This window comes from Triticum urartu, chromosome 7A (assembly GCF_056163025.1).
Source record: "Triticum urartu cultivar PI428250 chromosome 7A, HENAU_Tu73, whole genome shotgun sequence".
NCBI classification, from domain to species: domain Eukaryota; kingdom Viridiplantae; phylum Streptophyta; class Magnoliopsida; order Poales; family Poaceae; genus Triticum; species Triticum urartu.
The window spans coordinates 714,898,135-714,924,324 of record NC_141879.1 but is presented as its reverse complement, the minus strand read 5'-3'; the positions used below and the strand labels follow the sequence as shown (position 1 = coordinate 714,924,324).

The 26,190-nt window shown below is 46.4% G+C and overlaps 1 protein-coding gene and 1 pseudogene across 1 annotated transcript; one reads left to right on the top strand and one right to left on the bottom strand.

The window, feature by feature from the left end:
* The first annotated feature begins 3,468 nt into the window (after positions 1 to 3,468).
* Positions 3,469 to 4,161, top strand: LOC147962075 (uncharacterized; annotated as a pseudogene).
* Positions 4,162 to 10,997: 6,836 nt separating this feature from the next.
* On the bottom strand, positions 10,998 to 16,392 carry LOC125523289 (uncharacterized). The gene is made up of 9 exons (XM_048688339.1): positions 16,122 to 16,392; positions 15,908 to 16,017; positions 14,315 to 14,433; positions 14,129 to 14,226; positions 12,468 to 12,555; positions 12,257 to 12,391; positions 12,069 to 12,159; positions 11,698 to 11,810; positions 10,998 to 11,337 (listed from the first exon to the last, which is right to left on the bottom strand). Exons 1-9 carry the CDS (start codon positions 16,178 to 16,180, stop codon positions 11,290 to 11,292), a joined length of 861 nt encoding a protein of 286 aa, XP_048544296.1. The 5' UTR covers positions 16,181 to 16,392; the 3' UTR covers positions 10,998 to 11,289.
* Positions 16,393 to 26,190: the final 9,798 nt, after the last annotated feature.

Genomic DNA, 26,190 nt, shown 5'->3' with positions numbered 1-26,190 from the left:
TGAGTTGGTGTGGCGTCCTCTGTACTGTGAATTCTACAGGGTCCATCAAGCCACCTTTCCAGTACGGTTCCATGCCCTGCAAAGGGTTTTGGCTTTTTGCTATTTATCCCGGGTGTCTTATGATGATGCACCCTCTTAGTTCGGACGGGATTACTATTCAAGGCCGGATTATCCCAAAATTTCGTTTCGGTTTTCCAGGCACTTTCCATCGCACAGTATTTTTGTACTATGGACGCCAAGTCAGCGAAGCGTGTAATATCATGACGACTTACGGCGTTAAGGATTCCCTCGTCCGTGCAATTACTGCAGAAGATTGATATCGCGTCTCCCTCGCGGTAATCTTTTATCCTGTTCATAACTAGGAGGAATCTGGCCCAGTAATGATGTACTGTTTCGTCGGGCCTCTGCCTGACTTGGGAGAGATCGCTTATGTTCGGGTGGGTGGGTGTCGTTGAATCTGAAACCTCACCCAATTCAAGATTCGGAGGCCGAAGCGTTTCCGAATTCTGAAGTTCGGATTCCTGGACGTTATCCAACGAATTCGGCCCGTTGCCTGATTCTAAGCTCAGGTCTTGAGTTACATCCTCCCCTCCGCGGGTATCCGGCTTGGAGGGATTGGGAATTCGGACGTAACTAGTCCTTAAAATAGATGAAGGGTCGCCGCACCGCGCCTCTACCACGGCAACGTGGTGGGTGACTTGGGAGAGTTAATTTCTCTTAGATCGGGTTTAAGCCCAACCTGGTCGTAATCCGTGGTGACCCCCAGGGCGGCGATGCGATCCAAGAGCTCGTTTACGGAAGAGAGATCCATTGGATCTAACTGCTCAACGAGCTCCGAGCTGACGTGTAGATTGCTTTTGATGACCCGAGAGGTCACCATCGGCGCAACAGCCGAACATGCGGTCATGAGGAAACCACCTAGCCGGAGGGTTTGGCCAACAGCCAAGGCTCCCTTAGCAACGGCGCCGTGTTTGAAGATGGGAGAAGGCATCCTTCCTGATTGCGACGGCACAGAGGAACTCTCAATGAAAGCACCAATGTCGGTGTCAAAACCGGCGGATCTCGGGTAGGGGGTCCCGAACTGTGCATCTAGGCCGGATGGTAACAGGAGGCAGGGAACACGATGTTTTACCCAGGTTCGGGCCCTCTTGATGGAGGTAAAACCCTACGTCCTGCTTGATTAATATTGATGATATGGGTAGTACAAGAGTAGATCTACCACGAGATCGAGGAGGCTAAACCCTAGAAGCTAGCCTATGGTATGATTGTTGTCTATGGAGTTGATGAAGTTGTCCTACGGACTAAAACCCTCCGGTTTATATAGACACCGGATAGGGTTAGGGTTACATAGAGTCGGTTACAATGGTAGGAGATCTTGAATATCTGCATCGCCAAGCTTGCCTTCCACGCCAAGGAAAGTCCCATCCGGACACGGGACGAAGTCTTCAATCTTGTATCTTCATAGTCCGGGAGTCCGGCTGAAGGTATAGTCCGGCTACCCGAACACCCCCTAATCCAGGACTCCCTCAGTGCCCCCTGCCCCCGTATATAAAGGATCAAGGGGAGGAGCCCGGCCGGCCCTATGGCGCGCCAAGGAGGACGAGTCCTCCTCCTAGTAGGAGTAGGACTCCCCTCTTTCCTACTCCTACTAGGAGGGGGAAAGGAAGGGGGAGAGAGAAGGAAAGGGGGGTGCCGCCCCCCCTCTCCTAGTCCAATTCGGACCAGGGGGGAGGAGGCGCGCGGCCCACCCTGGCTGCTCCTCTCTCTCTCCACTAAGGCCCATATGGCCCATTACTTCTCCCGGGGGGTTCCGGTAACCCTCCGGCACTCCGGTTTTCTCCGAAATCACCCGGAACACTTCTGGTGTCCGAATATAGCCGTCCAATATATCAATCTTTATGTCTCGACCATTTCGAGACTCCTCGTCATGTCCGTGATCACATCCAGGACTCCGAACTAACTTCGGTACATCAAAACTCATAAACTCATAATATAACCGTCATCGAAACCTTAAGCGTGCGGACCCTACGGGTTCGAGAACAATGTAGACATGACCGAGACATGTCTCCGGTCAATAACCAATAGCGGAACCTAGATGCTCATATTGGCTCCCACATATTCTACGAAGATCTTTATCGGTCAGACCGCATAACAACATACGTTGTTCCCTTTGTCATCGGTATGTTACTTGCCCGAGATTCGATCGTCGGTATCTCAATACCTAGTTCAATCTCGTTACCGGCAAGTCTCTTTACTCATTTCGTAATACATCATCTCGCAACTAACTCATTAGTTGCAATGCTTGCAAGGCTTATGTGATGTGCATTACCGAGAGGGCCCAGAGATACCTCTCCGACAATCGGAGTGACAAATCCTAATCTTGAAATACACCAACCCAACATTTACCTTTGGAGACACCTGTAGAGCTCCTTTATAATCACCCAGTTACGTTGTGACGTTTGGTAGCACACAAAGTGTTCCTCCGGCAAACGGGAGTTGCATAATCTCATAGTCATAGGAACATGTATAACTTATGAAGAAAGCAATAGCAACATACTAAACGATCGGGTGCTAAGCTAATGGAATGGGTCATGTCAATCACATCATTCTCCTAATAATGTGATCCCGTTAATCAAATGATAACACATGTCTATGGTTAGGAAACATAACCATCTTTGATTAACAAGCTAGTCAAGTAGAGGCATACTAGTGACATTTTAGTTTGTCTATGTATTCACACAAGTATTATGTTTCCGGATAATACAATTCTAACATGAATAATAAACATTTATCATGATATAAGGAAATAAAATAATAACTTTATTATTGCCTCTAGGGCATATTTCCTTCAGAGTTCACTCCCTTAGGCAGCAAAAAAGAACTTCAATTTGATGTTCGCTATGAAAAGTTGCCATCATATTGTGAGTGTTGTGGGCTTGTAGGTCATATGTCAGAAAGGTTCTGTAGGATTCCTAAAGTGAATAGAGTAGCTGTTATTGAAAAAGAACCTCAATGTAGAGGCCTACTGGAAAGGCAATGCATCTAGTAGAAGAAATCTTTTGTACACAGGATATAGCAACAAAAATTCCTCCAAGGCTACTGAAGGTATGGTGGTCAAAGTCACTAAGGATGTAAATGACCTCACTGTGAAAGAAAAAGGTGAAGTGTCATCTTCGACTTCGGTTATCCTCGCAGCTGGAGGACCAGTTCAGGGAGACCACTCGCTAGGCCAGGAGGGCCGGGGCAGGTGCCTTCGTTGCCTGCGCCCGTTGGAGCTGTTTCGGGTCAGGCGGACCCAGATCACAGATCACTTCAGCACGCTAGCCTTGGCCAGGAGGCCAAGGACTGGCGGCTAGGAGTGAGCCCATCAGGGCGGTGCTGCAACTTGGCCAGGAGGGCCGACACCATGGGGCGTCCCTACATCCCAAGCAGGGTGATGGCCCTGGTCAGGAGGGTCAGGTTGTACGCATGGCTACCCCTGCACTACCTTTGCACCAAGGCCAGGAGGGCCATGTGCACCCGGGAGCTCCCCCAACTTATCAAGTGATGGTTGCTGCTCCTGTCCATCTGGAGTGTCCTGCTGGCCAGGAGGGTCAGGGGATCCACTCGATGGGTGCAGCAAATGCCGTTTCGGAAGCGGCTGGCATTTTTAACACGCAAAATCAGGTTTTGTTTCAGCCTGGGGTGCTGGAGGCACTTACAGGAGCTGTGGCTGCAAGGCTAGCTAACCCAGCTACGGGCAAGGACTCTGCAATGTTTACTTTTGCTGCTAAAAAGAATCCTATGTAGGGCCACGCAAAAAGAAAGGAGAGGAAAGGTAAAAATAAGGGAGGGGAAGAGAAAGCTGAGAGTGCTCGAAAAGAGATCATAGGGGAAAAGAGGGGTAATCCTTTTGGGGTACCACCAACAGGGAGTGACCAAAAAATTTCTTTTGAGAGGGAAATGGATAGCTATGAACGTGTGTTGTATGGTGAGATGAGTGTTTCTTCTAAAAGAGTCTGTATGGGTAGAGTTGACACTATGAGGGATGGGGATGGTATAGTCACACATGTAGCAAAGGAAACAGAGGAGGAGGAGGCATACATGCAACAGAGGAGGGAGTCGGTTGGAGATGATGGCGCATCGGCGGCCTCCTAGGAGGAGGACCGCCGGGCCAAATGAGAATCCTAGGATGGAACTATCGCGGTATGCTCTCCCCCATGGCAGTTCGTGAGCTCTTGGAGCTCCAGCAGCGTACCAAGGCTGATTTGATTTTTCTCTCGGAGTCACACTTGAATAAATGTAAAGCCGATGAGTTGTGTTGTTATTTATCTTTTGATTCGATGATTGTAGTGGAGAGTGATGGTCGGGCCGGTGGCCTAGTCTTGTACTATAATAAGTTGAATAAAGTTGTTTCGAATTATGTGTCGTCTCATTTTATTGACATTCTTTTTATGAATGATGATGTACATTGGCGGTTCACGGGTTTTTATGGTCATCTGGTTTTGAGTGATCGTAAGTTATCGTGGGATAATATTAGGAATTTACATAGTCTGGGTCATCATCCCTGGGTGATCTTAGGGGATTTTAATGAAATTTTACTCTCATCAGAAAAAGAGGGCGGAAATGTAAGACCAAATGCTATGATGAGAGATTTTCGTAATTGTTTAGGGGAGTGTGGCCTCGAGGATATGGGTTGTATTGGTGACCCATTCACTTGGAGGAGAGGCGATACTAGAGATAGGCTGGACCGTGCGGTGTGCAATGTGGAATGGGTGAATAAATTCCCTCGGGCCGCGATAATTAATGAGGAACACGTTCATTCTGATCACCGTCCACTCGTACTGGATACGGAATATTTTGATGGAAATATTTTTAACGCCCCAAGGGGACGAGTAAAACAACTTGAAGCTCGATGGATCAAGGAGGAAACGGTTGATGAAATTGTTCGTACAACATGGGAAAAGGCAAAGATGATGGGTATTGGGCCAAAGCTCGATGATCGTACTCGTGCGATTCAATTAGATTTGTACATTTGGGATCGTGAGGTTTTGAGAGGCCCAAAGCAGAGAATAAAAAAGCTCAAAAAAGAGTTGGAAAAACTACGAAGAGGCCCTATGACTGTGGATTCCCAAGCATGACAAAAGGAGATTTTGGTTCTCATCGAAAATTTGCTGGAACAAGAGTAGATTTATTGGGTACAACATAGTCGTGCAAATTGGTTATTGCATGGGGATCGCAAGACTTCTTTTTTCCATAACGCGGCAACGGCTAGAAAGAAAAGAAACCAGATTAAAAAATTGCTTGGGGACGATGGAGTCTGGGTGCAAGGTGCGGAAATGATGGATTATATTAAAGGGTACTTTTCAAAACTCTTCACGTCAGAAGTCTCTCAACCACATCCGAGAGTTCTCTATCTTGTTAAAAGAAAACTGACAGACGAGATGAATAGGGCACTCATGGCCCCGTATACGATAGTGGAAGTTAAGAAAGCCTTGTTTGACATTGGTGATTTAAAAGCGCCGGGTCCAGATGGTCTACACGCCAGTTTTTATAAGAGATTTTGGCCTATATTGGGAGAGGACCTGACAAAAGAAGTACTCCAGGCGGTGAATACATGTTCAATACCGGCAGGATGGAACGATACTGCAATTGTCATGATCCCAAAGGTTAACTCCCCAGAAAAGGTTACTCAATTTAGACCTATTAGTTTATGCAATGTGGTGTATAAGATTATTTCAAAAATGATTGCAGCGCGTCTCAAATTAATTTTGTCAGACATTATCAGCCCAACTCAGAGTGCTTTTGTCCCTGGGAGACTAATCACAGATAATATTTTGGTAGCATATGAGTGTTTCCACACAATAAAAAAAGAAAAGAATGGAGAGGGAAGGGTTTTGTGCAATCAAGTTGGACATGCACAAAGCTTATGACGGAGTGGAGTGGTATTTCTTGAAAGCAATTTTGTTGAAGCGGGGTTTGAAAGAAAACTTGGTGAATTTGATTATGCAATGTGTGTCCTATGTGGAGTACAGGATTCGGTTTAATGCAGATGAGACTGATAGCTTCAAACCCACTAGAGGGCTAAGGCAGGGGGATCCCCTCTCCCCCTACTTATTCATGTTATGTACGGAGGGCCTGACTGCCCTTTTAACAAATGCGGAGGAGAGAGGAAGTATCTCCGGCATAAAGGTTAGCAGGGAAGCTCCCTCAGTTTCCAATCTATTATTTGCGGATGATTCTTCGATCCTCGTGCGAGAAAATGCAATGAACGCTGAGGCCCTTAAAGCGGTTCTGGACTCTTACTGTGCCGCCTCGGGGCAGATGGTGAGTGTCGAAAAATCCAGCATATTTTTTAGTCCCAATACGAAAGTGGAGGACAAAGGCAAATATGTACAATTCTAAATATTATGACCGAGGCACTTAATGATAAATATTTGGGATTACCTGCCAATGTGGGCATGGATAAAAGCGATTGTTTTCAGTTCTTGATTGATCGTATTATTATGAAGATTAGTGGTTGGAAAGAAAAGTTGTTATCGGCGCGTGGGAAGGAAATCTTGCTTAAGTCTGTTGTTCAAGCTATCCAACATATGCAATGTCCGTATTTCAAATTCCTAAAAAGATTTGCAAAGGAATCATAGACGCGATGGCGCAATTTTGGTGGGGTGACGAGGACAATCAGAAAAGGATGCACTGGATGGCATGGTGGAAGTTGTGTGTTCCAAAAGACCAAGGAGGAATGGGTTTCCGTGATATACACTGTTTTAACCTAGCTTTATTAGCGAAGCAAGTGTGGTGTCTCGTGGATAATCATGAATCGTTATGTGCGACAATCCTAAGAGCCAAGTATTTCCCCGAAGGTGATTTGATGAGCGCAGTATTAAAAAAAGGGCGCCTCCTTTACTTGGCAAAGCATTATGGCGGGAGTGGACTCTCTCAAGAACGGCTATATATGGAGAGTAGGAACGGGAGAAAATATTGACATATGGAGAGATGCATGGATCCCAAATTATGCAGACAGGAAAATTATTACACCTAGAAGGGGGAATCTACTGACGAAAGTTTCTGATCTTATTAACCCAGTCACAAATGGTTGGGATGAAGAGTTGGTGAGACAAACTTTGTAGCCAATTGATGCCCGTAGAGTACTAGCGATCCCGATACCTATGCATAATATGTCGGAATTTATTGCGTGGAGCTATACAAAAAATGGTTTATTCACTGTACAATCATCTTATTTGAAGGAATGGAATAAGCAACATGGGAGGAAGTTGGAATACTCAAATGGCATGGGCAGAAGTAACGTCAATCCTATTTGGGGTAAGATCTGGAAGTTAGCTTGTCCGGTAAAGGTTAAAAATTTTATTTGGTGGACGCTCCACGGGACCCTACCGTGTCGAGTTACATTGGCCAACAGACATATAAAAACTCAGCCAATATGCCCAGCATGTTTGGATGGTCCAGAAGACACGAAACATATATTATTTCTGTGCCAGAAGGCAAAGGAAGTGTGGGAATATTTGGGGTTGTATGAAGTGGTGAAAAAAGTTTGCGTCATTGATCATGCAGGAGAGGCAGTCCTTGAATTCTTACTCCCTATGCCTGATCATTAACTACACATCTTGGGCTCCCGGAATGCAGGGGAACTAATCGCTATAGCTGCTTGGTATTTATGGTGGAATAGACGGAAACTAGTCCATGAGGGTAAGTCTCAAGAGGCGTCCCAGACCTCGATGGGGATTAGGGCTATAACAGCGAACTATGTAAATGCCCACTCTCCTAAAGCAAAGAGAAAGAATGAAGGATGGTGCAGACCTCCTAGGGGGTTTGTTAAATTGAATGTGGATGCTTCTTTTGATCATGATCAGCTAAGAGGCACAGCGGGTGCTGTTATGAGAGATGACAAAGGAAACTTCATAGTAGGTGGTAACTGGAGGATTCAGTACTGTGCGGATGCTCTGACAGCGGAGGCGGTAGCACTCAGATTTGGCTTACAGTTGGCACAAAAGACGGAATGCAATCGTCTAATTATCAATTCTGATAATATGAAGGTCATTGACACAATGAATAATGGAGGACAGTCTGCGGGAGCGGCTGCTGCAATTTTTGAGGATTGTTTTTTTATGGCCTGTGATTTTCCTCAAACCAATTTTAAACATTGTAACAGGGAAGCGAATAAAATAACTTATGAGCTTGCTAGATTAGCAAAATGTTCCATGACTAGCCATTGGATAGAGGAGCCCATCAAAAATCTTGTAACTCTCTTGATAGACTATGTAACTATTATTACTAATTAATAAAGTTCAAGTTGTTTTTCAAAAAAAGAAGTCCTCGGATGATACGCCCAGATACACCATGACATAGTCCTTTGAATGACACCAAGAATCCACACCTCCACCTAACGTGCACACGCAGGACGACGGCATGAATCAGTAGTGTAGCAAATCAGCCATCGGGAGGGATTGCTTCGGTAGTCACCATATATATACAAAATAGTCTGAACGGAACCACAATCTTCCATGAGTGAGATGTGGCATCAGTCCATTAATTCAAATGGTTGCATGCTTTAGACCAAGAACTCGGGATGAGTTTGGCACGCAGCCGTGCATGTACGTTGGTGTATGATAGAGAGACGAGATGGCAGGAAACGTGTGTTGGTACGTCTGCAAGGATGGGTGACACTGACAGCTAATAGTTAAGCAGCACACATGGGTGTACTAAGGGTTTTTTTTTGAAAACACCTGTAATTTTATTCATACTCATAATAATTACAGATACACTGATTTGGAACTAAGATCCAAGAACTCTGACGAAGAATTACAATGAAATCTCTTGGAAACGCCTTCTTCATAGTATCAATATTTGCTCAAAGAAATACTCCAAAGACTTCGGTAAACAGGCTGTAATTGGACTTGAGCAATAATGTTGCCACTCTTTCATCGGCCTGACCATTATCAATAATGGTTTTTGAAAGCACGCTGAGTTGCCCGTCTGAAAAGATGGAAAGCCTTGATCGATGAACGTACTTGGGCCAGGGATGATCCCCTAGAAGTGCGGGCCATCGGATCACTATATCTTCACCATGGTGTCGATGAAAGACTTTAGCTCAACAAATAATCAAACCACACCAATATAAACTCACCAAATCCAAATAATCGGATCCGCAAAGACAGAAAACATTCTAATCTCATGACACCACCAAAAGAACGAGAGTGATTTTATTCTGATAAAAAACGATGATCACTAGATGTTGACGAAGAATACAGAACTCTTGAATATACGAGGTCCCCCCACCTATCAACGCCAAGATGGCAGGCGGAGGCAAGGGGACGGCGGCTGCAATAGGAAACCCTCCCGTATCGAGATAGGGAGAAAGCTCGCTAATTAAGGCCACCCAATTGATGGGGAGGGATTAAAAGGCTACGCATGGCCAAGCGGCTGTGCATCATCATCTCAAGCGTCTTTCCATGGCGAGCCTTTGGTCCCCTCGGATTGGTGCATTTGCAATGGCGGGAGCCAGGAATTAAAGATCAGAAGCCAAATGAGTAAATAAAAAAGATATAACGAGTGCCAAATTATAGAAATAGATGTACTTTTCCTAAAATCTAAGTGGTTAAGTGCAGAGAGACAAGCATAAGTATGCACATCTATGGGAAGATGGGGGAGCCAAGCACATGTATGCACATTTGTGTTATTCCATGGTGATTTCCTTCTACAACCCACTTTGGGTTCATGCCTTTCCGAGACAGTTTGATCGGTTTGCCCATTTCGGAAATGTGCTATTCTGCAATGTCTGAGGTCTGGGAGCCCGCCATAGATTTGTAAAATATTGGTAGGGAAAACCCTACTATTTAACACGCCATATCGCCTGCGGGCATATAACAATGATTTGATAGGCAAAGTTCTATATACATGACACAACATACCAATTCATTTACATCATCAACATGTCTTGGGTGTAGTTGGGAAGGCGTGCGTCATGCGCATGGACGTAATCGCCAGCCGGAGCGGGACGAGAGAGGTGAGGAGGAGCGGAACCCTCGGGGAAGGGGGAGAGCTTCCGTACACGAATTCGCCAGCCTCACCGGAAAGGAGGGGATGCTTTTCAACTGCCTCCGATGATAGGAGGAATATGAGTGAAGGGGATATCTTTCGGCCCGCCAATGTTTTTTACCTTTTTATCTTTTTGTGATTGCTCTGTTATTTCTCAAAATTTTGCCACTTTGCCGCAAAATATTTCAGTTCGGTCGAACTCCCCGTTTAGATATACATGTCTATTGTGATTTCCGAGAGTAAATTGCTTAAAACCACTACATTTATGACTAGGATATTGTATTAAATTACCGCCGCTTCTCCGAAATCACCACCACTTGTGTGGCAAGTGAATCACAAATCCCACTGATTCAAAATTGAGCAGCGACTAAGCAAGAAACCGACAGGATTGGCCCACCTGTCAGGCTGACTAGGCATGCACATGTGGACAGTGTGTTGAGGTGGAACGGGCCCCACCTGTCATACTCCCCGTGCGCCATACTTCCGCCAGCCCCCCATCGGCTGGGGCTCGCCATGGACGCCTGTACACCTCGAGTCTAGCAACATCCCGGGCTCGTTGGAAGGGATGCGAGCGCTGAGAAGCCGAGCAGCCCGTGCGGAAGGGAGGCTTGTTGGAAGGGACGCGAGCGCCGGTGAGAGCACCAGCCACGACCTCAGCTGCTGGTGAGAGCCCCACGTCGCTGCCTCTTCCCAGGCTCGCCTGCAGCGCCTCCTGCTGCCGGCCATGGACGAGCTACGGTCAAGCTCGCCGCGCGCCGCCGAGTACCCAGCGCGCGCGTGGTGAAAGCCGACCAGGCCACGGCTTGGGTCCTGCCGACCATGGCTTCACCGGCACCCGTTGCCTTGCCTTCTATGTGTTCGGCAAAATGCCAAGCACGCCGCTGTCTGTGCGGCTTTCATTTTTGCCGACTCAGACCAACAGATGGGCCCAATCTGTCAGTTTTGCTGTTAAGCGTGGCTAATATCTGAAACAGTTGGATTTGTTATTTTTTGGGTAATTGTAAATTCAAAAGCATCCCATTACACAACTTAACCTTAACAGTTTACATACCCCGCAGCTTGTTCTCATCAGAGACGCTCAACACTGCTCCAGGTACAACATTGTTATAAGTCACACCTCATGTCAGTTTCCATATTTGCCGCAAAATAACCAACATATGAATTCTACAGATTATCTTGAGAAGACAGGCAAAATTATCTAACGTACACCATATCATCAACACCGAGCATACTACTCAAGCCGCGCCCGGTGAATCACATTCGCGTCCTTTGCCTGCTACCCCTGTCCTCGTCTTCTTCCACCTGTTGCGGAAAGGAGAGAAACAAATTATACTCCAGCAGGAATTTGTGCTAGTTCAGACACAACCTACCCAACAATGAAACAGTTTTGAAAAGAAACCCTAATATTATATTATTACGCCCCGAAATGCATGCTCTATGGGAAAAAAGCTTCTCCCATGAAGAGATAATCCATACAACTTTTGACAAGGTAAATAAAGAGGAAAGCATAATACTGAATCCCCACTAGGCCACTACTACTTTATGTGTTGGGCAGCAAATAGTATCAAGGCAATAAGATGTGCTTTATTTTATCTATGTTTTCAGGCGACACGGTCGTGTATCATGCTATCAAGAATATTCGTACTGAAACAGTCAATTTACCTCTGTGATAACCTTCGTAGACTTCCGCCCAATCTTTGACCTTGAATCGGAGCCTGGTAACTTGGGCTTCTTTGTTGCTGGCTCATCCAAATCATCATCTTCATCTCCATCATCTGCAATTATTTTATGTTTTTATGGAGGTTAGATTCGCAGTTGGCACTACTATACTGAGTAACAATTTTGTCCAAGAGAATATCTACATAGCAATCGTATTAAACAAATCAGTATGAATTTTCAAGGGCCATAATTCAGAAAAAGTAAAGCTTCTTTACATTATCCAATGAACACAGAAAAAGGAGAAGTATCTTTGCAAGTCAGAGCACTCTATAACATGCCCAATTAAAATCAGCAGAAACAAGGGAAATGTTTACCATCTTCATCACCAAAGCCTTCAAAATCTTCCATATCATCCATGTCACCCATCTCGATATCATCACCTTCAACATACTCTATCTCACCTTCCTGTATTGGCAAGTAAATCCACAATATATGGGAAAGCTTGTGAGCAGTAAGAACATAGCAAAGTTAGCTTAATTCTCATACTCAGTACTGTGCTTACTTCTTCCTCTTCTATCTCAGGAGCCAACTCATCCTTTTCCATGTCAAGGATAGTATCAAACTGCTTGAAGGGGAAGTTATATATTTCACCATAAACACCTTTCCTCAAACGTTCCTTTAGCTCACTTTCAATACTCTGACCAGTAGAAGGAAGATGTTAGAACATGGCAATGTATAATAGTAAAGTGATATAGATTATCAGAAAAAATAACCTTATCTAGTTGAGCAGCCTTTTCAGCTTTCTCCAATCTTCGGAGATCGCGCTGAGTTTTCTTCCTGGGAACTGTCATTATCTTCTCTCTGAAGAGCAAAAGAATATGTTAGCAGCTTTTTCTGTGTCAAAAATTAACAGTAAAAGTATGGACATCAAGAAGATGAATCACCATGTGACTTTTTTGCAAAAAAAAATGGAATCAGCATGTAACTGAACCTGGTTACATGTTTTTTTTTGCGAATAACCTGGTTACATATGGCACAAATGTCATACCATCAAGTCAAGTCATCAATAGTCAATTTCTTTGTTTCTTCTGTACTGCCACAAACAGGTTTGCAATCGACATAATATCATTATTAATATTTTGAATGTAGAAAACAACCAATTTGAAGACGTTTGGGCTTTAGTCTTACTAAGCTACGCAGGCCAAGGCACCTGATTGATGGAAGGAAGAAGCTGGAGAGGAGAAAGCATGGAGTGGAGGTGGTGCTGTACCAGCGAGACTGATGAGCAGTGCTGGCAAGGCTGGTTGGTGACCAGAGGGACGTTGATAACTGCTGCCGCGGTGGAGCGGGAGTAGGGGGGAAACAGGCAAAGGAGCAGGACACCACCCTTCGGCAAAACAACTATGGAGCAGAAGGATGAAGAGCGAGAGGATGAGGCTGCTGGAGGAGAAGGGACGAGTGCAATGGAGGGGGTGGGGTGCGAGACTGCCATGAGGGGAGGTTTGCCAGTATATGGTCGATGCCTAGTACCTTCCATACAAAAATCAAGCAATCTGATGGCAGAGCATAACACATAGCCAAATATGACATCAAGACCTCAGAAACTGGAATTGTAAACGTTATAAGCTGCAAACTGTAAACTGAAACTGGAACAGTGAAGTGGTCCTGTTCCCTACACAGACCAGGCATTTCTCTTTCTTTTATGTGCTCTTAGTGCATGGTCTGACTTTGTAGGTCACCATTATTCGCAATTAAGGCCGTCACGTCTACCAGGCCCAAAAGCTTGCTCTGTCAAGTGTGTGGAAGAAGGAAAAGAAATCACACAATTGACTGCACGGAACATTTTAGAGTTGGCTACGCTAGGTTTGGGGCCAAAGGGTTTGACAAGATAAGGTTGGATTACACCAGATTCACATAATGAAACACTGAAGTGATGTGCTGGTGCAGGCTAGTCACCAGAGCTGGAAAGGGTGTCCGCTAACTGAGGTTAAACTGACAAACAAACTTACATTAACTCCAGCCGACGTTTGCTAAAGTGAGCCACACAAAATAATACACAGGGTAAACCTTAACAAAGAGGATCTACCAGTAAGTTTGTGGGCTCAACATGTAGCAACTTTAGCATAACTAATAAGCCTTGTCACATGATCATTGCTAATGATCTTAATTTATGTCCTCTGTGAGGATCTCAAAAGTTTTTCTTTTGTAGATTCTATCTCCTCTTTAACGATCTCGAACGTATTTTCTTTTTTACATTCTACCATTTTGGGAAACCACATAAGAAAAGCGAACAGAACAGTGCCACCCAGATAAAATTGAACAGGAATCAATATATCCACATTTACTACTATCAGGTCACACCCAGAATTCAGGAACAAATAACTGTCACGAACTGTATGTTGTGTGTGTGCGTAAAAACACCATAAGTGCTTACCTCACTTTAAGTTGGAGTCTCCTCATTCTTATCCGATACTGAGTCATTTTCGTCAGGCGCTGTTTGATCTTGTGCACAAGTAGCTTGGGCCAAAATTCCTACATGGTGAAATAAAAGGGGTGTCATAAGGCTAACTAGACTCATGTTCAAATGGAATGACAAAGCACAGCAGTAAGAAATGCATACAAGATGCTTGTTGATGATTTCCATTGCCTTCTCATAGTTCCTGGGTAGTTTGACTCTCTCCCATAATTTTTTTGGCAGATGAGCCCTTTCAGCAGTTTTCATGTATAAGTAGAATACACCTGCATGAGCGATCAAAGTTAAAAAGAAGAACAGCATCACCAAGTGTTTCTGATGATAAGCATAGCTGCCTACGAAGAAGAACCAAGAGCACAACGACTAAAGCATGCAGGCCACAAGGTTTACGAGTCGACAAGTCGACGAGTCGTTCCGAGGTAGAGACTCATAGACTAATCGAGACTAGTCTAGACTAGTGCTAGACTAGTCGACATGGTACTGTAGTACTCAGCTACTAATACCTAGTGGTAGTATGTAGTATATACTAACAGTACAGTATGCAATAAAACCAGCCACTGTCTAAATCATTGAGCTATGCAGTGTTCTGGGCCCAAGTGGGTATGGAATAGGACCAGCCACTGTCTAAATACTAGCCCAGCACCACGCATCACCCCCCAGCTGGCCCATTTGGGCCCAAATGGCCAGCCTACTTAGCCCCCAGCCACTGGAATCCTAGCTTCCGACCTCTCCAATCGCCGCCGCCAGCGCCATCACGGACGAGAGCACGCGCGCACGCGACCCGCGCCTCCTGCCGCCTTCTGCCGGTCCCGGCCGCTGCCGCCGGCGAGCCCGCCGACCACCGCCATGCCTCCTCCTTTCCTCTCCTCTCTCTCTCTTCCTTCTCTCCCGTCTCATGGCCGCGTGCCCCTACGGGTCACGGCCATGGCCGCCGCCTGAGCACGAGCTCCGGCCGGCCGCCGCACCTGGCTGCGCCATCCGCCGTCCCTGCGGTGGGTGGCGGCGGCGGTGGCAGGGCAGTGGGTGCTGGCGGCGCCTCGTCCCAGCTGAGGCAGCTCTCTTTTTTGAGTCGCTCGACTCATATATGTCGACTAGTCCAGACTAGTCGTTGACTAGTCCATCCACGGCTCGACTCATATTTGTAGTCTACACGAGAAAATGAGTCGACATCCACTCTGCGACTCGTAGACTAGTCGAGCGACTAGTCTAGACTAGTCGTTCGACTCGTAATCACTGGCAGGACATGATATCTATAGCAGCGGCAAGCTGAAGCATCCAGCAGTTAAAAGTGACTCTAGCCTCTGCAGAGCACAATGACTACTGCTTGTAAAACAGCAATGTTTTGACATCACACAGGTGATGACGCATGGAAGGGATAGCTGCTTCAATCATCATGTTTCTGACTAAACCACTGTTCTAATTAAAACTTTTTTTGCAGTATTCATTCATATAGCACATGATTCGGTCTTACAGCCTATTCCATCAGTTAAGTGACTCGCCGAACACTTGATTGTCCCCCTGACAGGACATAACTGAATTTGCCATGTCAACGTTCACAACAAAGGCAATGGAAAGAGCCCTTGCTGGAAAATCAATTGCGGTGAAAAGGGAAAGATGGAACATACTGACTGACCAAGTACTTACTATCTATTGTGACTGAACGCTCACTGGGGCCAACTCAATCGGGCAAAACCGGTGGCTAATTAGAAGGAGAGGAGAGGAGAAGAGAAATATAGATACCGTCGTGGTCCCGGATGGTGGCGTAGCGGCTGTTGGCGAGCGGGCAGGAGCTCCGGTTGCATATGCCGGTGGCGTTGTAGGGGTTCCGGCAGAATATCCCCGTCTCGATCCTGAGAAAGACAAAGGCGGAAACTTTTTCATCAGTCCCGGGGGAGAGCGCGGGGAAGGGGGGCGGAGGGCGTCGCCGCCCGCGGCGGGCGGGGTGGGCGCTCACTTGGCCATGAAGCTGCAGTGGTTGTGGCGGATGCAGTGCCATATCACGTCGTCGCTCATCTCGTCCCCGCGGGCAGGGTGGGGAAGCCAAGAACGGCGGCGGCGGGTCGACGGCGCGGTCGGGGAGGCCGGCGGAGCGGAGGGAGCGACGCGGCGGGGTGCGGATGGGAGGGGGGGTGGAGTGGTGGAGGCGGAGTGGGCGAGGGCGGCGGCGTGAGAGGCGGCGCGGTCGGAGGGGGGGAGTTTGATGGGTTTAGGGCGGCGGGAGGGGAGGGGAGGGGGTGGGGGTTCAGTAGAGCGGCGGCGAGGGTTGGAGCAGGCGGAGCGGAGGACGCGGCCGTGGGCTGTTGGGCTTTATTTTCTCGGTTCTGCTGGGCTTTATTTGTAGTGGCGCCTTCAAATACCTAAAAGACAGATTATGGAATAAAGTCCAGGGTTGGATAGAGAGCACTATGTCTGCAGCAGAGAAGGAGGTTCTGGTGAAATCAGTAGCGCAAGCAGTTCCAGTATACTCCATGTCCTGCTTCAAGCTTCCGCGGGGTTTATGTGAACATTTGAACAAGCTGATCGGGAAGTTTTGGTGGGGTAGCAAGGAAGGAAAACGAAAGCCACACTGGGTTTCATGGAAAGATATGACTCAACCAAAAGGCATGGGGGCCTAGGATTCAAGGACTTTGAGCTTTTCAACCTGGCAATGCTTGCTAGGCAGGCTTGGAGGATACTGCAACATCCTGATTGTTTGAGTGCACGCTTGCTCAAGAGCATATACTATCCTGAGGGGTCTTTCCTGAACGCCACCCTCGGCACCCATCCAAGTCAAGTGTGGCAAGCCATAATTGAAGGGAAAGACACGCTAAAACAGGGACTGATTCGGAGGATAGGCGATGGCAAGACCACAAGGGTATGGGAGGATAATTGGATACCCCGCAATGAAATGATGAGACCATGTGGATGCCTCGCTACCAACCCATCGCAATTTGTCTCTGACATGATAGATACCACCTCAGGGACATGGAATAGGCAGCAAGTATTGGCCACTTTTCTGCCAATGGATGCGAGGCTGGTTCTTGGGATCCCTTTATGCACAAGTAACGTCGAAGACTTCTGGAGTTGGAGCCATGAAAGGAGCGGCCTCTTCGCAGTAAAGAGCGCATACCGTATGTTGGTAAGTACGAGGCATCGGAGAGAGGAATGGCTCGAAGGTAGAGCAAGTGCATCGAGCACTGCTAATGAAGAAGGGGCATGGAAATATCTATGGAGAGTTCAAGTCCCAGCGAAGGTGCGAATGTTTCTGTGGAGGCTGTCGAAACAATCCTTACCAACAAATGACGTCAGAGTACCCCGGCATATGGCGACCGGCAGTTTGTGCGGTATGTGTGGGGTTCAGGACTCATGGAGACACTCCCTACTCGAATGCACGATGTCAAGGTGTACATGGGCATTGGTGGATGAGGAGTTAGCACAACAAATAGCACTCGTTTCGGAACCGAGCGCAAAACAGTGGCTTTTCACTCTAATGGAAGCTGTATCGGAAGAGCTTTTTGTCAAGCTTTCTGTTACATTATGGGATCTGGGCTACTAGGCGCAAGGCTATCCACGAGGGGATCTTTCAGAGTCCACATGCCATACAAGGGTTTATCGCAAGATATCTGACGGAGCTTGAACTTATCAGGAAACCAGTGACAGCACAGATTGTAAGGCAGGGACAAACAAACAACCAGCGCCCTAAGGCTCCTCCACAGGGGTAGCAAAGATACATGTTGACGCAGCATGCCTGAGAGGAGCGGGAGGAGCTGCTGCAGCAGTTTGCCGAGATGCGGCCAGAGTTTTCCTTGGGAGCTCAGCACTAGTCGTTGGGGGAGTAGACGATCCTGTCATCTTGGAGATAATAGCATGCAGGGAAGCACTGGCTTTGGCGCAAGATCTTAACCTCCATGCGATTATAGTGGCGTCTAATGCAAAAGAAGTCGTGGGATCGATTAATGGGGCGTGTCGCGGACCCAATGGAGGTATTTGTTGGGGAACGTAGCATAAATTCAAAAAATTTCCTACGTGTCACCAAGATCTATCTATGGAGTCATCTAGCAACGAGGGAGGAGTGGATCTACATACCCTTGTAGATCGCGCGCGGAAGCGTTCAAGAGAACGGGGTTGATGGAGTCGTACTCGTCGTGATCCAAATCACCGATGATCCTAGCGCCGAACGGACGGCACCTCCGCGTTCAACACACGTACGGAGCAGCGACGTCTCCTCCTTCTTGATCCAGCAAGGGGGAAGGAGAGGTTGAGGAAGATGGCTCCAACAGCAGCACGATGGCGTGGTGGTGATGGAGCTGCAGTACTCCGGCAGGGCTTCGCTAAGCTCTATGGAGGAGGAGGAGGTGTTGGAGAGGGAGAGGGAGGCACCAAGGCGCGTGGTGAGAGGCCCTCCTTCCCTCACTATATATAGGGAGGCCAAGGGGGGGCGGCCCTAGGAGATCCAATCTCCTAGGGGGGCGGCGGCCAAGGGAGGAGTCCCTCGCCCCCAAGGCACCCAGGGGTGCCTTCCCCTCTTAGGACTCTTCCCCTAGGGTTTCCCCACCCTTAGGCGCATGGGCCCTAGGGGGAAGTGGCGCCCCAGCCCACTTTGGGCTGGGTCCCTTCCCACTTCAGCCCATGGGGCCCTCCGGGATAGGTGGCCCCACCCGGTGGACCCCCGGGACCCTTCCGGTGGTCCCGGTACAATACCGGTGACCCCGAAACTTGTCCCGATGGCCGAAACAACACTTCCTATATATAATTCTTTACCTCCGGACCATTCCGGAACTCCTCGTGACGTCCGGGATCTCATCCGGGACTCCGAAAAACATTCGGGTTACTGCATATACATATCCCTACAACCCTAGCGTCACCGAACCTTAAGTGTGTAGACCCTACGGGTTCGGGAGACATGCAGACATGACCGAGATGACTCTCCGGTCAATAACCAACAGCGGGATCTGGATACCCATGTTGGCTCCCACATGTTCCACGATGATCTCATCGGATGAACCACGATGTCAAGGACTTAATCAATCCCGTATACAATTCCCTTTGTCTAGCGGTACGATACTTGCCCGAGATTCGATCGTCGGTATCCCGATACCTTGTTCAATCTCGTTACCGGCAAGTCTCTTTACTCGTTCCGTAACACATCATCTCGTGATCAACTCCTTGATCACATTGTGCACATTATGATGATGTCCTACCGAGTGGGCCCAGAGATACCTCTCCGTTTACACGGAGTGACAAATCCCAGTCTCGATTCGTGCCAACCCAACAGACACTTTCGGAGATACCTGTAGTGTACCTTTATAGCCACCCAGTTACGTTGTGACGTTTGGCACACCCAAAGCACTCCTACGGTATCCGGGAGTTGCACAATCTCATGGTCTAAGGAAATGATACTTGACATTAGAAAAGCTTTAGCATACGAACTACATGATCTTGTGCTAGGCTTAGGATTGGGTCTTGTCCATCACATCATTCTCCTAATGATGTGATCCCGTTATCAATGACATCCAATGTCCATGGTCAGGAAACCGTAACCATCTATTGATCAACGAGCTAGTCAACTAGAGGCTTACTAGGGACATGGTGTTGTCTATGTATCCACACATGCATCTGAGTTTCCTATCAATACAATTCTAGCATGGATAATAAACGATTATCATGAATAAGGAAATATAATAATAACTAATTTATTATTGCCTCTAGGGCATATTTCCAACAGTCTCCCACTTGCACTAGAGTCAACAATCCAGTTCACATCGCTATGTGATTAACACTCAAGGTCACATCCCCATGTGACTAACACCCAACGTGTTTACTAGAGTCAATAATCTAGTTCACATTACCATGTGATTAACACTCGATGAGTTCTGGGTTTGATCATGTTATGCTTGTGAGAGATGTTATAGTCAACGGGTCTGAATCTTTCAGATCCGTATGTACTTCACAAATCTCTATGTCATCTTGTAGATGCAGCTACTACTCTATATTTGGAGCCATTTCAAATAACTGTTCTACTTGCAGCTATTCTAAATTGTTGCTCCATTATACGTATCCGGTATCTCTACTCAGAGTTATCCGGATAGGTGTTAAGCTTGCATCGACGTAACTCTTTACGTCGAACTCTTTATCACCTCCATAACCGAGAAACATATCCTTATTCCTCTAAGGATAATTTAGACCGCTATCTGGTGATCTACTCCTAGATTACCATTGTACCCTCTTACCAGATATGTGGCAAGGCACACATCAGGTGTGGTACTCAGCATGGCATACCGTATAGAGCCTATGACAAAAGCATAGGGGACGACCTTCGTCCTTCCTCTTTCTTCTGCCGTGGTCGAGCTTTAACTCTTAACTTCATACCTTACAACTCAGGCAAGAACTCCTTCTTTGACTGGTCCATCTTGAACACCTTCAAGATCATGTCAAGGTATGTGCTCATTTGAAAGTACCATTAAGCGTTTTGATCCATCCTTATAGATCTTGATGCTCAATGTTCAAGTAGCTTAATCCAGGCTTTCCATTGAAAAACACTTTCCAAATAACCCTACATGCTTTCTAGAAATTCTACATCATTTCTGATTAACAACATGTCAACAACATATATTCATCAGAAATTCTATAGTGCTCCCACTCACTTCTTTGGAAATACAAGTTTCTCATAAACTTTGTATAAACCCAAAATCTTTGATCATCATCAAAGCATACATTCCAACTCCGAGATGCTTACTCCAGTCCCTAGAAGGATTGCTGGAGCTTTGCATACTTATTAGCATCTTTCAGGATTAACAAAACCTTCCGGTTTGTATCACATACAACCTTTCCTCAAAAAAATGTCGAGGAAACAATGTTTTGACATCCTATCTGCAAGATTTCATAAATAATGCAGTAATCGCTAATATAATTCCAACAGACTCTTAGCATCGCTACGAGTGAGAAAGTCTCATCGCAGTCAACTCCTTGAACTTGTCGGAAAACATCTTAACGACAAGTCGAGCTTTCTTATTGGTGATACTTACCATCATTGTCCGTCTTCCTTTTAAAATCCATCTGTACTCAATAGCCTTACGACCATCGAGCCGTTCTACCAAAGTCTACACTTTGTTTTCATACATGGATCCTCTCTCGGATTTTATGGCCTCGAGCCATTTATCAGAATCCAGGCCCACCATCGCTTCTCCATAGCTCGTAGGTTCATTGTTGTCTAGCAACATGACTTCCAAGACAGGATTACGTACCACTCTGAAGTAGTACGCATCCTTGTCATCCCACGAGGTTTGGTAGTGACTTGATCTGAAGTTTCATGATCACTATCATAAGCTTCCACTTCAATTGGTGTAGGTGCCACAGGAACAGCTTCCTGTGCCCTACCACACACTAGTTGAAGAGACGGTTCAATAACCTCATCAAGTCTCCACCACCCTCCCACTCAATTCTTTCGAGAGAAACTTTTCCTCGAGAAAGGACCCGATTCCAGAAACAATCCCTTATTGCTTTCGGATCTGAGACAAGAGGTATACCCAACTGTCTTGGGTGTCCTATGAAGATGCATTTATCCGCTTTGGGTTCGAGCTTATCAGCCTGAAACTTTTTCACATAAGCGTCGCAGCCCCAAACTTTTATGAAATGACAGTTTAGGTTTCTCTAAACCATAGTTCATACGGTGTCATCTCATCGGAATTACATGGTGCCCTATTTAAAGTGAATGTGGTTGTCTTTAATGCCTAACCCATAAACTATCGTGGTAATTCGATAAGAGACATCATGGTATGCATCATATCCAATAGGGTGCAGTTATGATGTTCGGACACACCATCACACTATGGTGTTCCAGGCTGTATTAGTTGTGAAACAATTTCCACAATGTCTTAATTCTATGCCAAACTCGTAATTCAGATATTCATCTCTATGATCATATCATAGATATTTTATCCTCTTGTCACGACGATCTTTCAACTTCACCCTGAAATTACTTGAACCTTTCAATAATTCAGACTCGTGATTCATCAAGTAAATATACTCAACATCTACTCAAATCATCTGTGAAGTAAGAACATAACGATATCCACTACATGCCTCAGCACTCATTGGACTGCACACATCAAAATGTATTACTTCCAACAAGTTGCTTTCTAGTTCCATTTTACTGAAAACGAGGCTTTCAGTCATCTTGCCCACGTGGTATGATTTGCATGTCTCAAGTGATTCAAAATCAAGTGAGTCCAAACGGTCCATTTGCATGGAGTTTCTTCATGCATATACACCAATAGACATGGTTCGCATGTCTCAATCCTTTCAAAAATGAGTGAGTCCAAAGATCCATCAACATGGAGCTTCTTCATGCGTTTTATACCGATATGACTTAAGTGGCAGTGCCACAAGTAGGTGGTACTATCATTACTATCTTATATCTTTTGGCATGAACATGTGTATCACTATGATCGAGATTCAATGAACCATTCATTTTAGGTGCAAGACCATTGAAGGTATTATTCAAATAAACAGAGTAACAATTATTCTCCTTAAATGAATAACCGTATTGCGATAGACATAATCCAATCATGTCTATGCTCAACGCAAACACCAATCTCGATGGTAGAGGGAGCGTGCGATGCTTGATCATATCAACATTGGAAACACTTCCAACACATATCGTCAGCTCACCTTTAGCTAGTCTCCATTTATTCTGTAGCTTTTATTTCGAGTTACTAACACTTAGCAACCGAACCGGTATCTAATACCCTGGTGCTACTAGGAGTACTAGTAAAGTACACATCAACACAATGTATATCCAATATACTTCTATCGAACTTGCCAGCCTTCTCATCTACCAAGTATCTAGGGTAATTCTGCTCCAGTGGCTGTTCCCCTTATTACAGAAGCACTTAGTCTCGGGTTTGGGTTCAACCTTGGGTTTCTTCACTAGAGCAGCAGCTGAATTGCCGTTTCATGAAGTATCCCTTCTTGCCCTTGCCCTACTTGAAACTAGTGGTTTCACTAACCATCAACAATTGACGCTCCTTCTTGATTTCTACTTTTGTGGTGTCAAACATCGCGAATATCTCAAGGATCATCATATATGTCCCTGATATATTATAGTTCATCACGAAGCTCTAGCAGCTTGGTGGTAATGACTTCGGAGAACCATCACTATTTCATCTGGAAGATCAACTCCCACTCGATTCAACCGATTGTTGTACTCAGACAATCTGAGCACAAGTTCAACAATTGAGCTTTTCTCCCTTAGTTTGCAGGCTAAGAAAATCGTCGAAGGTCTTATACCTCTTGACGTTGGCACGAGCCTGAAATCCCAATTTCAGCCCTCGAAACATCTCATATGTTTCGCGACGTTTCAAAACGTCTTCGGTGCCTCAACTCTAAACCGTTTAACTGAACTATCATGTAGTCATCAAAACGTGTATGTCAGATGTTCGCAACATCCACAGAGGACGTTCGAGGTTCAGCACACTGAGCGGTGCATTAAGGACATAAGCCTTCTATGAAGCAATGAGGACAAACCTTAGTTTACGAACCTAGTCCGCATAATTACTACTATCAACTTTCAACTAAATTTTCTCTAGGAACATATCTAAACAGTAGAACTGAAGCGCGAGCTACGACATAATTTGCGAAGACCTTTTGACTATGTTCAGGATAATTAAGTTCATCTTATGAACTCCCACTCAGATAGACATCCCTCTAGTCATCTAAGTGATTACATGATCCGAGTCAACTAGGCCGTGTCCGATCATCACGTGAGACGGACTAGTCATCATCGGTGAACATCTTCATGTTGATCGTATCTACCATACGACTCATGCTCGACCTTTCGGTCTCTTGTGTTCCGAGGCCATGTCTGTACATGCTAGGCTCGTCAAGTCAACCTAAGTGTTTTGCGTGTGTGAATCTGTCTTACACCCGTTGTATGTGAACGTAAGAATCTATCACACCCGATCATCACGTGGTGCTTCGAAACGACGAACTTTCGCAACGGTGCACAGTTAGGGGGAACACCTTCTTGAAATTATAGTGAGGGATCATCTTATTTACTACCGTCGTTCTAAGTAAACAAGATGTATAAACATGATAAACATCACATGCAATCAAATAATAGTGACATGATATGGCCAATATCATATAGCTCCTTTGATCTCCATCTTGGGGCTCCATGATCATCTTGTCAGCGGCATGACACCATGATCTCCATCATCATGATCTCTATCATCGTGTCTTCATGAAGTTGTCTCGTCAACTATTACTTCTACTACTATAGCCAACGGTTAGCAATAAAGTAAAGTAATTACATGACGTTTATGTTGACACGCAGGTCATAAATAAATTAAGACAACTCCTATGGCTCCTGTCGGTTGTCATACTCATCGACATGCAAGTCGTGATTCCTATTACAAGAACATGATCAATCTCATACATCACATATATCATTCATCACATCCTTTTGGCCATATCACATCACATAGCATACCCTGCAAAAACAAGTTAGACGTCCTCTAATTGTTGTTTGCATGTTTTACGTGGCTGCTATGGGTTTCTAGCAAGAACGTTTCTTACCTACGCAAAAACCACAACGTGATATGCCAATTGCTATTTACCCTTCATAAGGACCCTTTTCATCGAATCCGATCCGACTAAAGTGGGAGAGACAGACACCCGCTAGCCACCTTATGCAACAAGTGCATGTCAGTCGGTGGAACCAGTCTCACGTAAGAGTACGTGTAAGGTCGGTCCGGGCCGCTTCATCCCACAATGCCACCGAATCAAGATTGGACTAGTAACGGTAAGCATATTGAACAAAATCAACGCCCACAACTACTTTGTGTTCTACTCGTGCATAGAAACTACGCATAGACCTAGCTCATGATGCCACTGTTGGGGAACGTAGCATAAATTCAAAATTTTCCTACGTGTCACCAAGATCTATCTATGGAGTCATCTAGCAACGAGGGAGGAGTTGATCTACATACCCTTGTAGATCGCGCGCGGAAGCGTTCAAGAGAACGGGGTTGATGGAGTCGTACTCGTCGTGATCCAAATCACCGATGATCCTAGCGCCGAACGGACGGCACCTCCGCGTTCAACACACGTACGGAGCAGCGACGTCTCCTCCTTCTTGATCTAGCAAGGGGGGAGGAGAGGTTGATGGAGATCCAACAACATGATGGCGTGGTGGTGGAAGTAGCGGGATTCCAACAGGGCTTCGCCAAGCGCTGCGGGAGGAGGGAGGTGTGTCATGGGAGGGAGAGGGAGGCGCCAGGGCTTAGGTTGGGCTGCCCTCCCTTCCCCCCACTATATATAGGGCCAAGGGAGAGGGGGGAGGCGCAGCCTTGGCCCTTCCTCCAAGGAATGGTGCGGCCAGGGAGGAGTCCCTCCTCCCCAAGGCACCTCGGAGGTGCCTTCCCCCTTTAGGACTCTTCCTTTCCCTCTTCTCTTGGCGCATGGGCCTCTTGGGGCTGGTGCCCTTGGCCCATATAGGCCAAGGCGCACCCCCTACAGCCCATGTGCCCCCCCGGGGCAGGTGGCCCCACGCGGTGGACCCCCGGGACCCTTCCGGTGGTCCCGGTACAATACCGGTGACCCTGAAACTTGTCCCGATGGCCGAAATAGCACTTCCTATATATAATTCTTTACCTCCGGACCATTCCGGAACTCCTCGTGACGTCCGGGATCTCATCCGGGACTCCGAACAACTTTCGGGTTACCGCATACTAATATCTCTATAACCCTAGCGTCACCGAACCTTAAGTGTGTAGACCCTACGGGTTCGGGAGACATGCAGACATGACCGAGATGACTCTCCGGTCAATAACCAACAGCGGGATCTGGATACCCATGTTGGCTCCCACATGTTCCACGATGATCTCATCGGATGAACCACGATGTCAAGGACTTAATCAATCCCGTATACAATTCCCTTTGTCTAGCGGTACGATACTTGCCCGAGATTCGATCGTCGGTATCCCGATACCTTGTTCAATCTCGTTACCGGCAAGTCTCTTTTACTCGTTCCGTAACACATCATC

Bases quoted from the DNA above. Each gene is read 5' to 3' on its own strand.
- LOC125523289 (XM_048688339.1), bottom strand. From the start codon at position 16,180: ATGAGCGACGACGTGATATGGCACTGCATCCGCCACAACCACTGCAGC. The intron at 16,018-16,121 runs GTGAGCGCCCAC...TGTCTTTCTCAG, and splicing joins CACTGCAGCTTCATGGCCAA to GATCGAGACGGGGATATTCT. The intron at 12,160-12,256 runs GTAAGCACAGTA...TTGCCAATACAG, and splicing joins CTGAGATAGAAGAGGAAGAA to GAAGGTGAGATAGAGTATGT.